This window comes from Panthera tigris, chromosome B4 (genome assembly GCF_018350195.1).
Source record: "Panthera tigris isolate Pti1 chromosome B4, P.tigris_Pti1_mat1.1, whole genome shotgun sequence".
In the NCBI taxonomy this organism is placed as follows: Eukaryota; Metazoa; Chordata; class Mammalia; order Carnivora; family Felidae; genus Panthera; species Panthera tigris.
The window spans coordinates 137,531,112-137,546,206 of record NC_056666.1 but is presented as its reverse complement, the minus strand read 5'-3'; the positions used below and the strand labels follow the sequence as shown (position 1 = coordinate 137,546,206).

The 15,095-nt window shown below is 65.0% G+C and overlaps 1 protein-coding gene across 2 annotated transcripts in view; it reads right to left on the bottom strand.

Moving 5' to 3' along the window:
- Positions 1-15,095, bottom strand: part of GRAMD4 (GRAM domain containing 4) — a 72,353-nt gene that overhangs the window by 33,180 nt on the left and 24,078 nt on the right. For both annotated transcript variants that reach the window (XM_042993554.1, XM_042993555.1), the window contains exons 2-3: positions 4,905-5,115; positions 1,092-1,212 (exon numbers count right to left, since the gene is read on the bottom strand). In XM_042993554.1, the coding sequence (XP_042849488.1) occupies positions 1,092-1,212; positions 4,905-5,115 (332 nt within the window). The remainder of the gene's footprint in view (positions 1-1,091; positions 1,213-4,904; positions 5,116-15,095) is intronic.

Sequence of the window (15,095 nt, the reverse complement as noted above, 5' to 3'; positions counted from 1 at the left end):
GGCTGCCACCCCACGGCTGTCAAAACCGACCCGGACGGTTTCGCGACGTGAGCTACCCAAGAGTAAACCAGAAGCTCTTTTGGCAAAACACCGAGGCCGGACCCGAGGGCTCCCCGCCACGGCTCAGACACCCGCTGTCACGTGCAGGCGAGGGCCCCCACGTGGCTGCAGAGCAGGGGCGCCCACGGCTAGAGCTCAGTGGACACTCAGTGTGTGGACCCCGAGGGAGAGGTGTCCGTGGGCCGGCAAGGGCACAGCCGCTGGGTCCGGAGCGCGGGAAGGAGACAGGAAGGGAGGGGACCTGCCCGCGGACCCTTCCTCCTGGACCCGGTGGCTCCCGGCCAGGAGGCCGCGCCTTCCTCCCTGTATCGTCCCGGCAGCTGTAGCTGCCGCCGCGGCATCAGCCGTGGAGGCTCCACGTGGCGCAGCGGGGTCACACGCGTGGGCGCCGGGGCGAGTCTGCCTGCTTCCGACCCCTCGCCGGCGAGAGGGCTTCCCCGGGGAAGGTCACCCCCCCCAGCCCCGCGGTTCCCGTCTGCAGAGCAGGGAGACAGAGGGAGGCGGGACGTCAAGTGAGATCGCGCGTGCCGCAGCAGTTTCTACCACTGCCACGCAAGAGGCCACGGCTCGCGGCAGCGGGGAGGTGTGGTGAAGCTCGCCGATGGCCCAGATCCCGAGGCGTGCGGCCACCTGACGACGAAATCCTCGGGCTCCCCCCCTCCCTCCGCGTTGCGACAGCAAACAGACCAGAGTGGACAGTCCCAGTCTCTTCGCCACGCTCTGACCCGTTCTGAGCTAAGTGCTGGAAATAATGCACCAGATCCCCTGAAAGCATCGGACCTTCCAGGGAGCCTTTTATCCCTTCCCGGTGGCGTCCCCCTCACCCCCGGGCAACAACATCGCAGCTGCGCGGACAAGAGCTCGGGTCTTAGCGGAGCAGCAGAGGGAGCCTCAGGAAGCCCGCGCCCACGGGGCCAGGCCCGTCCCCACCACGACCGAGCCCAGGGACAGCGGTCACGGGGCTTCCCCAGCCCAAACAGCCCACGCGCTTCTGCGGGGCGGCGTCCTCCCATCCCCCCACCGGTACTCACGTAAGAAGTGCTTTTCCAATAAGGCGATCTCCAGGTGACCTTTGATCTCATTTAATCGGTCAAACTCTGTCCGGTTAAAGTCCTGGACTCCTGCAGCCATGATGAGGGTCCCCGGACCAGCCTACAAAAGACACACACCGAGACTCAGAGGAGCCGCCTCGAGGCGTCCCGCGTGCACGTCAACTGGTTCTCCGAGGGGTACCCCGAGGACCCCTCATCTGCAAGGGCCAGGCCCACAGAGCCCCCGGGAAGACAAGGAGGGCCTCTGCCACGAAGCGGGTATCCCTTCACCTCAGCTTCACCTGCCGGTGGAAGGGACATCTTCAGCTGCTGGTGGAGCCCAGGCGAGGTCAGCTTTTAGGAAGGATTAAAAAAAAAAAAAAAAAAAAACCCACGATGCTAAGCCTCTTGACGGCCACAGCACTCGGGCTGCAGAGGGAAGGAAACCACAGAAACCCAGGCCGGCCAGCGCGGCACCCTCCGGAGAGGCGGGTGAGCCCAGCCACGAGACCTGTCCCCCTCGCGCCCCAGAGCTGGAGTGACAGGACTCCGGGCCGGCGGGGTGGGCACGTCCACGCGCCAGGCTGCGTAAATCTGCAAGAACGGCGGCTCCCGAGGCGAGCGAACTCCGGACCGGGGCCTGTCCCGTTCCACGGAGGGCTAATTAAAACCACCGCCTGACGTCCCCAGGGGTGCGGGGCAGGCTCCGGTTACAGATGACCGCGGCCCGCTGCCACTCGCCCGGGGGCCTGGCACGGTGGCCGCTCGCCTCCTGCTGACGGGAGGGGAAGGGGTGCAGGGCAGGCCGGCACAGCCAGGCCCCCACCCACCGGGCGCACAAGGAGCGCTCGGCTCGCACACTGGACCCTTCCACGGTCGCCCCCACAGCTGCATCCTGACGCTGGCCTGGCCAGAAGCAGCAGCCGTGCGTCCCCCGCGATGCGACGGGGGAGGATCGGACTCCGGGCCGGGGGAGGGTGGAAGGGGACCCACAGCCCGGACAGGGCTCGACAGGCCTCGTGACCCCTCCTCCATAGACACAAGCTGCCTGCTCCAGGCCACACCCCAGCAAGGAGATGCTGACGGCGGGAGGCCAACGGGTCCCGTGGCTGCCCTGACACTTGACCTGTCGGGACTTTCTCGCTTCTGGGGCGTGAGTCCCCCTGCTGACCTGCACCCCCCACGGCCTGGCAGCAGTGGACACGGGCACTGGGGATACTTCCAGCTGCCCTACCACGAGGAAGAAGGCGCATGCCTGACCCACTCACCCTGCAAACGAGCTCGACCCTCCCCTGCCCGCCCCTCCCCCTCCCCTCCCCCACCCCCATGACGGCCAAGGCAACAGCCACACAGCGGAGGGCAGAGGCCGGCCAGGAGAGGCGGCTCCGCACCGATGAACGCTCGACTCCATCCCATCCGCCAACTCCTCCCCCAAAGCGAGCAGGATGACCCCCAGTTTATGGGGCCACGTCTGAAATGCTGTGATGCGGGTCAGGCTCTGGGATGCTGGAGTCGAGGCCGTCTGGAACTTGCCCTTGTGCTTCCAGAATCCCCACAGGGCCGCCTCGGGTCTAGGAGAGCCAGGGCCCCTCAGGGTGTGGGGCAGACCGAGCCGAAGCCCAGTGGACGGCGGGAATGGGGAGGAGCGGCTCCGGGGAGCCGAGCGGCTGGCCGGGAGCACCGATGGGGACGGTGGGCCGCAGGTCTGAGCCCCTCTGCGAGCCCCTTCAGCTGACCCCTTCTCGGACCCCGCCCCCCCCCCCACCCCCGCCCTTGCCCTCAATCACCACGTCCACTTGTCTCCTCTGCCCGGGACACGGAGCGAGAGCAGCCAGTCACAGAAGGGCAGGTGCTATAGGCTTCTCTCACGTGACGTCCCTGGAGGAGTCGCGCACAGAGACAGAGCGGGTGGGTGGGCGCCAGGGGCTGGGGCACGGGTGGGGACAGGGCTTCAGTGTGGAGAGACGATGGCGGTTCTGGAGGCGGACGGGGGGTGACACGCTCAATGCCGGCGAACAGAACACCCGACCGCGGCTAAAATGGGGAGTTCTACGTTAAGTATGTTTTACCACAGTAAGAAATCTCAAGTGAAGAGAACAAAGTCTAAGCACGGAGGCGTCCAGCCTCCCTCACAGCAAGAGCCGCGCCATCAGAGCCCCACTCTTCCCCCGTCAGGCCAGCAGAGCAGAAAGCCTGAGGATGCCCGAGCCGGTGACAGGCGGGGGACGTGGGCCCTCTCAGGCGGCCGTGGGAACCAACTGTACCCCGCAGGAGGGCGGCCTGGGCACAGCCACCGGGACGACGGATGCCGTGGACCCAGCACGCCCACCTGGGGGACACGGGGTCACGGGTCACGGGTCGCTTCAGTGGGGAGAGCTTCACGTGTCGATGGCACAACCCTCGTGGGAGCCCAAGCCCAGCGCCCCCGCCACGGACAGAGTCCCGGTCGGCTGTCTGTTCACACAGCCCCTGTGCCCGCCACCCCTCAGACCTCCCCGCACCCTCAGACGTGACCTCAAAGCAGGGCATGGGCACGGCTGGGTCCCGAGACCCTCCGCACCATCGGCCGCCACCCCCACGCAGGGGCCGTGCTCTAGGGTGAGTCCGGGTCTCTCTGCAGACAGCACCCAGGGCAAGGCGGCTGCCGCTAAGCCCCAGCAGGATGGACAGACGGACGGAGCACGGAGCCAGAAGAGTGCTCTGCAGGATCCCTGTCACACCCCAGGGTGAGCTCAGACCCGCGCGTGGGGACTCATGCCCCCGAAGTGCCCCCGGCACACTCGACCCAAAGACCACCGTCGGAGCCGTGGCTCCCGGCACCTGGGGGGCACGGGCCAGAACGGGGGACACACCGCCTTCCTTGCAAGACAAGCCCGTGGCGCTCTGCATCACGTGTACCAGGACACAAGGCAACAAGGGACCCTGCGGCTGGAGGAGCAGCTGGGGGACCGCGGCCCACACCCCGGCAGGCTCCCCTCCCGGCTCCGCAGCGCCCGGCCCACCTGATCAGGCAGCCCGGCTCCCGAGTGAATTATTCAGTCCCGCCAGGAGCGGACTCGTAGTCCCCGTTCCGGTCTGAGGCATTAATAATAGAGGGAGCCAGGGAGGACGAGCACTCACAGCCCACCCCTGGAAAGGAAACTAGCTCGGGCGCTCAGAGGAGAAACCAGCAGACCGCCAATATGGTCCCCCACGCCGGGCGGGATGGCTGTGGACGTCTTCCCCGGCGACAGGGAGGCCTCAGGCAGCGGTGCCCACGACGGCGAGCCCCGCGATCACACCTGGCCAGGGAGCCCGCCCCAGCCCCCGAAGACACACAAGCTTCCAGAAGGCAGGGCCCACTCAGGCCTGGTTCCCACCGTAGCCACGCTGTCTAGCTGCCCCACTAAAGGGCACCCTGCTGACGGGCCCACAGCGGCCGACGAGGACCCAGCCTGGGCTCGGCCAGCTGCCGAGGGTCGGGAACGTCAGGCTGGGGTCTCTGCCTCACTTCCGCACCAGAAGTCGGCCAGCCACCCAGAAAACCAGTGAGGAAAGAAAAGAAATCCAGCTGCTGGATAGACCCGTGGTGAAGGCAGGCTGTCTGATCCTCAATCGGCGGCGGGTATGAACCCCGGGCACTGAGGGCCGTTCGGGACAAGATGAGGACAGAGGGGAGGCCAGCCCGGGCAGGACGGGGCTGCCCAGTGCACGCTCTGCTTGGCCACCTGAGGTCAGGGGATGGCCCCCAGGCCTACACTTCCGGACACGGGGACGAGGCCAAGCAGAGCAGGGGGCGTTCCCGCTGCCAGGAGGCCCGCACAGCATACTCACAGGGTCCCTCAGCTCCTCGCTGTCCCGGGGCGAGGTCCGAGGTATTCTCAGGGGAACTTCATCTCCGCATTCGGTGTCCGAGGCATTTGGAGACTCTGCTAGATCGAGGAAGTCATCTCTCTTGTGACCTCTGAACCTGATTTTGTCCAGCCTCCTTAGCATGTTCAGCACTGAGCCTCTCTGCTTTACCTTAACATGACGGTCGGGGTCCCTGCAAGAGAAGGGGGGAGGCTCGGTCACTCGCCTGCCGGCCACCTGCCCACGTGACACACCCAACAGCCTGAACACACGGTTCTCCCGCACACACCTCGGTCCCGTGGCCAAGCCCTGTCCTCAGGGAGCGGTCAGTCTGGCTTTTCAAGGAACACTCGGGACCCACCGGCTCCCACCTTGCACCCACCAGCCTGGGTCCCTCCATCACCCCCACTCAGCTGGCCAAGCTCCTACCACTGCCCCCGACCGACGTCACCCCCCCCCCATGTACCCCACAAGACAGGAGGAAGCCAAGTCTGTCAGCAGGACCTTCCCGGCCATAAAGACGGCCAGCCTGGTGCATGGGAGGCCAGAGACCCTGGGTCTCATCAGAAGCCCTCCTAACCAGCCAACCATCAAGGACGTGGTCAGAGCTGTGGCTCCACACGCTGCCCAGACAGAAGCAGACACCCGAAAACCGCTAGAATGCTCGGCATTAGGGCGTCTCAGTGGCTCCCTTCTGAACCCAGTGGGGCCCCGGCTTCGTGTCCCCCGACTGGGCCTGGTCCCCTCGCCCAGGTCACCACCCAGGCTGCTCTGTCTGCCTAAAGCACCTTCCCGCTTGCCTGGGCAGCCCTTGCTCGGCTTCCAGAGGCGGCTCATTCTTGCTCAGAGAGGTCGTCCCACACACAAGGGCTGGTCAGGAGCCCCGCACTCACCCGCCTGCCTCCCCAGCACGGCCCCAGCCCACAGACTGCCTGCCGGGCTCCTCTAGCCGGGAATGACGGCAGCAAAGACCTGACCTGGGGGGTCACACCGAGGGAGGACACGTGTAAGTTCAGACCCACGTGCTCACCCGGGGACGGACGTGTCGTGGGGTGCCCCACATCTCTGTGCCGTGGCCAGGAAAGGCAAGGCGCCCCACCAGGACCCCCAGGGACAGAGCCAATAGCTCATCTGCACGTCCAGCCGGCCTCGCTCCAAAGCCTACAGCAGAGGCCACAAACCCCACCGGGTCCCAATCGCACAGCTCCTGGGCCGTGAGGCCTTGGGTCCCTGCGAGGGTGGGGGCCCGGACAAGACTGCTGCAGCCTGCTCTGCTGCTTACCGCCTTTCTAGGCCCCGGCTCCGCCTCTGAGACGGGAATGAGAGCGGTAAGACCAGAGAGTTCCAGGAGCTCCAGACCAGAGAGCTCCGGGGGCTCCAGATGACGCACCCCGGGAGCCTGCCGCCGGCCCCAGAAAACGGGCCAGCACCCCCAGGCAAGGCGGGCAGGGAGAGGGCTGAGCAGCATGGAACTCGTCCCGGGCCGTCCCACTGGGGAAATCTCACGGAGAACCGCAAACGCGGGGAGAGGCTCTTCCTGTTTGGGACCGTTTGGGATGGAGCAGGCACAGGGCTGTCAAAGGGCCCTTCGATCACAGCCCCCCACTGCCAGGGGCCCTCTGCCCCCTCGGCAAGCTTTCCTGCCCTGAGCAGGGGATGCCAACAGTGGGGCCCGCAAGGCCCCAGCCGAAATGGACCAGACCTTGCTCTGGTCCTCGAGAACAGCGGAGGCATGTGGGGGGGAGGGGCTGCAGGGGCTCCTTCCAGCCTGCCTGGGACACTACAACGTGGCCCCGTGTGGCCCTAGGGGCAAAAGCCACAGGACACACAATGCCCAGTGTCCCCAGGGACCCAGGGGAGCCCAGAAAGGGCGATGGGGGCCATGGGGGAGGGGCAGCACGGCTCGTCTGGAGGGGTGGGGGGGGCGGCCACCTGGACAACCAGCTGCCATGAGCTCCAGATGGATGAAACGGGTGAATGAAGGAAAACACAAACACACACACACACACAAACATGAAGAAAAGAGAACTTCGTGCCAACCAAGTCCCTAGAGTGGGGGTAACAGTCTGTGTAATAGAAATGACAAAAAATAATCACAGAGTAAAAGAGTCTGATAATCAACTGGACAAAAGTAAATTTCCACTTGCTAAAAACAACGCAGTGGCGGGGGGCGTGGCGCCTGGGAGCCTCAGTCGGTTAAGCGTCCGACTTCGGCTCAGGTCATGATCTCACAGTTTGTGGGTTCGGGCCCCGCGTCGGGCTCTGTGCTGACGGCTCAGAGCCGGGAGCCCGCTTTGGACTCTGTGTCTCCCTCTCTCTCTGCCCTACCCCACTCACACTTTCTCTCTCCCTCTCTCTCTCAAAAGTAAATAAAACATTAAAGAAATTAAATGAAAATGCAGTGAAACAAGGGGCACGTGTAGCAAATGTGGTGTACTGAACAATTACTGTCTTTGTCCTGAGACCGCTTGAATAAACGGGCAAAAGTTCCAGGACCCTGGTCCGCAGACGGGCCAATTCCCCGGGCAGAGGAATTCACAGCAAGAGGAAATCGACCACTACTGGAGCAAAAACCTCCAAGTTCACTAAAAAGGAAACCAAAGCCACCGCACGCGGCAGAAGGCAGCGGGATCCGTGCACAAAGCCGCCCTCGGAACCAGTGACTCCGTCTCCAGGGCAAAGCCAACACGTGGGGCGAGTCTCGCCCTCAGATCGAGTTGTGACCCAGCAGCCCTGCCCGCTATGCACCCGCCCCCGACGGGGCAGGGCCAGGGGTTCTGGCACATCACGTGGGACTCCCACAGGACACCATCCCCGAGTGACACAGGCGGCTCTAACTGCCATCCGGGTCCCGTTAAGGCAAACAGGTGTCCAAAACCAGTAAAGGTGACACAGGACCCTGCATTAGGTTTATGGGCCCACAGGTGGCTTGTAAAACCTCCTCCTCCGAACGTCCTAGGACGCTTTCCTATTGCTTTTTTGTAAGTCCATTTATTTTGCGAGAGGGCGAGCAAGCAAGGGAGGGGCAGAGAGAGAGGGAAAGAGGGAGAACCCCAGGCAGGCACAGCGCTATCAGCGCGCAGCCCAACGCGGGGCTCGAGCTCATGAACCGTGAGAAGGTAACCTGAGCTGAAGTTGGGTCGGACGCTTAACCGACTGAGCCACGCAAGCACCCCCATTTTTTCAGCTCAGAAATAAAAATCTGGGTACGGGAAACGCAACAACGCAAAACCTACTCCCTTTCACTCCAAAAAGACCGGCTGGACTCCTCGGCGTCGGGGGACAGTGGGGTGCGGAGGCTCGCGAGCCGGGACACCTGGCTGACTTCTGCCCGGCGGAAAGCGGTCGGGCTTGCTCCCGTACTCCTGGCACGGCTCTGGCCGGGTGGGCTCTCTGTCTGGGGCTCTCTATGGCCCCTGAAGCTGGGGCTGCTGTCCTTCCCGGTTCAGCTCCGGCAAGCTAATGAGGCGGGGACACGAGGACAGGGGACAAAGCACCGAGTGTCCAGCCCGGCACCATCAGAACGCAACGCACGCCTGGGCCCGGCCCCACACGCTGGGCTAGCCAGGGCCACATCCATCCCTCCAGCCGCCAGCTCAGCCCAACCCTGGGCTCCTCCTGCTGGCTACTCTCGTCAGCCTGTGACCAGGGGGGGGGGGGGGGGGGGGGGGGGGGGGTCGGGGTCTGGACACACAGCCCACCAGAGAGAGGGGCTCCCAGAGGCCCACTCCCGTCCCCGTCGCCCTGCTCCCCCAGACCCCTTGGGCCCCTCGAAGAACGAAGCACCCGCACTGCTGTCAGATCAGGACCACAAGCCGTGACTCCCCAGCCACCCCAGCGGGGGCCGGCCCAGCCTGTGAGGGGACCCCACCGTGTTGCCTCCCTGTGCCGGGCCAGAGCGTAGCCCACCCCACCCCAGGACGGCTGACCGCACCTCAGTCACACCTGCAAGGTCTCTAGTCCATGTAAGGTCACGTTCACCAATTCCGGTGGATGTGAATTTGGGGAGGACACACCGTGCCAGCCGGCACACCCCCCACTTTCAGAGGTAGACGGAAAACCAATATGGAGCGTCGTCTCAGACACAGACAGGAGGCCAGATCTCGGGCACCAAGTGTGACCCAGAGGGAAGCTTTCCACACAGAGCCAGAGTAGTCGAGCGGGCACGCTCTCGACGCATCTTACCTGCACCTCGTGTTCCGGGTGCCTGCGGCCACGTGTCCCCAGCCCCCCAGCTAGTCCCCCACTCCCCCACCCTACCTTCCCGCCACCCTCCCCACAACTGGCCTTCTACAGGCACCCGCAGGCCACCCCAGGCAGCTCAGGGCAGCTCCTGTGAGCCCACCCCCCCCGCCCCCTCCCCTGCCCCCTCCCAAGGTAAACCAGGCGCTCAGCGGGACCCGCTGCCCCCGGCCCCGCAGCCCTCAGAGGGAACACCTCTCTGTACCTCCGTGCAGAAGCAGGCGCGCCGGGAAAGGACCCTGGCCGTGGCTACTCCAGACCCCCGCCCAGAGCCGGGACGGTCTGCAAGGACCCTGTAACCGTCTGCCCCGGGAGCAAGCAAGCACGGGGCACCTGGTGCCCTGGCGCAGGGCGGCGGGGCTCGCCCAGCTCAAGGCAGCACCCACCAGGCCCCGCGCCCTCCGCACGCGGGACTGAGTCCGGCCGCGCCGGCCCGAGACACAAAGCACGCTGCCCTGGGAACCCGATGAATGCCTTCTGGACACACAAAGGCGGCACTGTCTAGGGAAACTGGACTTGGAAACCACAAAGGACTTTATTTCCCTTCCCAGCCAAGGTTTTTTAAACGGTGGGTCCGGGTCTCCGGCCCCGGCCGCGTCCCCGCCATCCCGCCTCGAGGCGCAGTGCGCACCACTCCCCGGCCTGGCTTCGTCTCCCGGGTTACCTGGCGGCGCTCCGGCCGATCCAGGGATGAACGGTGTCCACTTTCCCACAGGGTGCAGGCCCGTCCTAAGCCCCATTCCTGGGGAGCCACAGACGTGGAGAACTGGGCGCCTCCCCCCTCCCCGCAAGCCAGTCCCAGAGACCGCCTGGCCCTCTGCCACGTCTCCATCCTCTGGGAACACGGCCCCAGACTCCTCGGGCGGAGCGGCCTGGGGCGGCCGCTGTGGACCCCGAGGCTTTGCAGGGGGAACAGGAGGGCCAGGGAGGAGGTGCGGCCTCAGGTGGGTCCCAGTCAGCATCCCAAAGCCTCGCCCCCAGAACCCCGGCACCCACACAACTCCTGCCCGGCCCTGCAGGGCCCTGTGCTGGGCCCTCCGGGGAGGAGTCTGAGGCCTGAGACCCACAAGGCACGCAGGACCACGGACGCTGCCCCCAACCCCGTGCCAGGCTCACGATGTTGGCTCGCACCCATGACCCCCGGGTTTCCCCAAACTCAAGGCTTGTCTGGGAGCCACATCCCTCACCCCCGACGAACACCTCGGTCCTGCCAGGCTGGGCATGGTCGGTGAGACCCCAAACGCTCCTGGGGTCAATACCCAGGCGTCCTGCCCCAACCCAGCACCCGCCGGCCTCCCTGGTGGCTCTGCTCTGGCTTGCCAGCTGCGTGCGGGGCACCTCGCCGGTAGCTCAGCTCTGCCCGGCACAGCACGGAGCCGCCTCCCGCTGGACGCTGTCTACGTCCACCAGCTGCTCCGGCCACGACCTGGAAGGAGCCCCCAACCTTGGGATCACCCCACGGCCACCTGCAGCCAGCACGGCCCCCCACCTCCAAACTGGGCCACACACCCGTGTGCCTCTCCACCCCGACCCCTCCCCCCTCCCCAGCTGAGCCCCCGCTCCACGTGGCAGGAAACCAGAGCCCGTGGCATCCTGCCGGGGGCCCTCCCGGGGCCTCCCCGGCCCGGCCTTGGGGGTCCTCTGCCGCCACATTTGCTCCTCCTGCCGGGCCCTTCTGGTTCGGGGGTGTCTCCCATCCCAGTGCCTTTTTCTCCAAGTAAGAGCCATCACCCCATCTGGTTTGGGGTCCTGGAACGCCCAGCTAGCTCCCTTGTTTGGGATCTGTGTCCCCAGCCGCACACTGTCAGCACGCGGTCCCCCCAAGGGCAGTGGCAGCCACCGCCCTCCAGGGGACACGCCAGCCGCAGACAGCGGGTCAGCGGGTTGGCCTCGGCAGGGCTGGCACTTGCCAGGGTCACACACGCTCATCCGGCAAATGAAGGAATGATGGGCAAAGGTGGGGCCGCGCCGACGGGGCTCTGAGCGCCAGGAAATCTGGGGCCCTTCGCCGGCTCCGGGCCCCCCGGCCACAGCTGCAAGGAGCTGTCCCCCCACAGAGCCCACAGAGCAAAGGGCCGTCCTCGGACTCTGCCCAGGAGCCCAGCCGAGGCCCTGCCGAGCTTACGGTCCCTAATCCGTGAACGCCTGCGGAAAACGCAATGCCAAGGCTTCAACAACCTGGGTGTTTCCACAAGGTGGGGGGAAGGGAGACCTGAACGTCTTCCCTTGGCGGGCGTCTTCCGGGACCGTCCGTTCCCACAAAGGTCAGGCCAAAACCACGGTGTGCATCGAGCCCGTGGACGACCGACGAGGCTCACGTCCTGCCAGCTCGGCGACCCTGACGATCACCCGGGGAGGGGGGGACGCGGGACAGCGGGAGAGCCGGGAGGGCCCGATGGGCGCTGCCACACCCTTTTCCGCGACCTGGGGTCACACCATGGCGTGGATGGCACAGGACTGCACAGGGAGTGGCCCCGGGGACCCGCGCGTGGAGACGAAGGTCAGGCGACTGCGAGGAAGTAAACGGATATGAGGCTGAGGGGGTCACGCTCACGGGCAGCACTCTCGCCGGAAAGCCGCGGGGCCAGTGGTGCTCATCGACGCTCCCCCAGGTCTTCCCTCGACCCCCACCCTCCCACAGGGACAGGCTCCCACAGGGACGACGGCTGGCGATTCTGTTTGCGTTAACAAGACGAAGGTGTAGACGGAGGGCGCATCAGAGCCTCACTTGTTTACCTGCGACGGGGCGAGGGTGCTTCCTGCTGACGGGGAGGACGGTTCTCTCGCAGAGGAAGATTTCCTGGACCTCTGTGTGCCATTCACGGTGGGCGGCTGCCCCCGTCACACATTCACCCTACGTTTTCTCCGTCGCTTCGTTAAGCCTACACTTGTAGCAGGCGCCCGTTTCTGTGGTGTGGCTGCTCCCGCTGTGGCCGTTTTCAAGCCACCAAAGCGACACGCAGGCCTGAGTGCACGGCGGGGGCAGAAGCCGCGGCCTCTGGCACACAGGATCTCCACCACCCAGACACGACAGACACACGCCGCCCCGGGATCCTACCCAGTAGTGAAAGCAGTGACGTGGGGAAGCCCGGGCGGCTCAGTCGGTTGAGCGTCTGACTCTCGATCTCAGCTCAGGTCACGGTCCCAGGGTCCCTGAGACCCAGCCCCGCGTCGGGCTCTGCAATGTGTCAGCACAGAGCCTGCTTGAGATCCTCTCTCCCTCATTCTCTGCCCCTCCCCACCCAAAACAAATACACGTTTTTTTAAGTAGTGATGTAATTCAGATAGGAGGGATTTCAAGCACTGAATACCTCTGTCAGCGTATCCAACTGTACGTTTAGTGAGCTCCCCAAGTCCCCCCAACGTGACAAAGGTAACAGGGTGCCAGCGAGCTGCTCCTTCTGCCTCAAGCTGTTGAGGCCACACGAGATCGGGGCTCAGTAAACATCACGGAACTCAGCGCTCCCACTTACCCTTCTTCCCCAGCAGGGCCCAGGGGTGGAGGCGAAGAGCGGGAGCCAAGGTCAAAATGCAAAAACTTCGAGCCCAAGAGGGTTGAAGGGACCAAAGACAGTCCTGGAAGGCGGGACCCAGACAGCACGCTCACAGGGCAGAGGGGAGGGGAGCCCCAAAGCGCACCCCACCGAGGCACGTGGGGCGGGCCACACCCCACTCACGACCCCCGCCATCCCAGCCCCCCTCGGGTCACCAACGACCAGATGTCAAGACCTCCCCGGGGCCCCTGGGACCCTGCCAGGGACATTCCTGCTGTCGGAGCCACCACCAAGTGACCACCTCACTCTTCCCGCCTCTGGCTCCGCACCACCTGCCCGCCCAGCCGCGCGGCTCCCGGCCCCAGCGACGTCACCCCTGCTCGTGCATCCCATAGCACACTCGTGTGGGGGCACAGTGAGGGGGCACGCGCCCGTCCGAATTGGTCCCAACTGTCCTACGTGCCACACGCGTGGAGCACCCACCGGGAGCGGGCTCTGTGCTGAGCTCGGACCCGAGCTGTCTCTCCTCACCATCCAGGCAGGGAGAACACCACCGGCCACGGCAGCGTGCCCACGGGTGGGTTACCCTCCCTCCGCGGTGCCCGGCTCCTGTGATGGTGCGAACGGAACTCCCTTCTCAGAGCACTGCCGGGCATCACATTCAGTCGTGCCCGGCAGGTGGAAGCAACCCCGGGAAAGCCCCAGGTCCCACTCTCCAGAAACACACTTAGCAGACGTCACTAGCCCCGCACCTCCGTCCACCTCCACGTGCACCACTGTCACTTTACCTTCGGGGCGCTGCAGTGACGTCCCCACTTGGAAGATGAGGGTAAGAGGCTCCAGGACACCCGAGACCCCCCAGTCAGCAGCGGCTTCCATGCCCCCCCCCCCCCGACAGGCAGGAGAGGAAGGGGCGGGCGGTGGGTGAGCAGAGACCGCACGCGGTGGGAAGCCAGGGCCACGGTGCCCGAGACTCCAGCGAGGGTTCCGACCCGGCCCCGGGCAGCAGGCGGCCGATCAGGAGAGGGCGCGGCCGCCCCCCGCCCCGCCAGCACTCCATCACCAAGGCTCAGCCCCGCCACCTGCCCTGCACAAAGCAGACCCCCGCCCTCTGACCCCCGCCCTCTGACCCCCGCCCTCTGACCCCCGCTGGGGACCAGCCCCAAGGATCGGGGGTGAGGTGCACAGAGGCAGGGCCACTCAGGTCAAGACCTGCCCTCCCTGGGCTTTAGAGTAGCAGGAAGAGACAGGTGTGAGCCAGGCCCATCCGGGGGCCCATCTCCAGGCATCTGGGCCTCAGCCCAGGTGCACACAGCACAGGACCCGGACAGCCCCAGGCAGGGGGTCAGAACACCTCCCGTGGAATGTTCACAGGGCACCGACACAGGGAAGGACGAGCCCCAGGCCTCCTGTGCACCCCAAAATCTGTGCAGGGCCCCAAATCTCAGGCAAAAATGACAAGCTCTCGTATCCCAGGTGTCATACTTCCCGGTCACAATGCTGAAACAATAATTCTATTGTTAAACCAACTGACAGAAGGAGAAACTGAGGCCGGGGAAACAGGATGAGAGGGAAGTGGCACATCAGAAACAGAAACCAACCTCACTGGACTTGAGAGCCTGTGCTTGCCCTAACCCCAGATGGGCCCAGCTATCAGCCCTCCCTGGCACATACCTCTATTAATGCATCCCTTACTGCAGGACAGCCCACAGGCCCCTCTGCCTAGGAGACCGAGTGGGGAGCCTGGCTGAGTGGCCACACAGATGTTTATTTAAGCAAAACAAAGCCAGCGAAAAAACCTAAAGTTTAGGAGCAGGTAGACAAAAACCTCTGTGTCGTGTAAGCAAACAGAATGAGCTACTAAACACACACACAGATTTATTTCAATTCCCTCCACTGTCCTTAGCAACCGGGACCTGGGAAGACCCAGCCAGTGAGGCTGCCGGTAGGAACCACCTTCCAGAGTCCGGGCACCAGTCATGACTTCCTGCCATGGCCCTGGCCCAAGTTCCTGAAAGCACAAAGGGGCGTGGCTCGCAGCTGTCTGCAAAAGGGCTGTTCTCCAACTGCGTCTCACCAGGCAACACGCGGGGGGCGGGCGATCCTGTTCTGTAAGGGGCCAGGTAGGAAATGTCTGGGGCTCGGCGGGCTGCGTGGCCTGTCAGAACTTCTCAGCTCCGCCGTGCCACCGGATGGGTGTGGCTGCAGGCCAGTGGGCTAGGTCTGGCCACGGGCCATGCCCTAGCGTCCCTTGTCCTACGGCGATAAGTGCCCAGCAGACCAAAAACTCTCAAAACGGTCACGGCACTTACTGGCCCAGTAGCGGGGCGCCCGGGCCCTCCCTAAGCACTGGGGTCCCGTTTCCTGAGCATCACACACTGACTGGTGCATGTCCCCATCACCATCCAGTCTTCTTAAGGAAAGAGGTGAGGGGCGA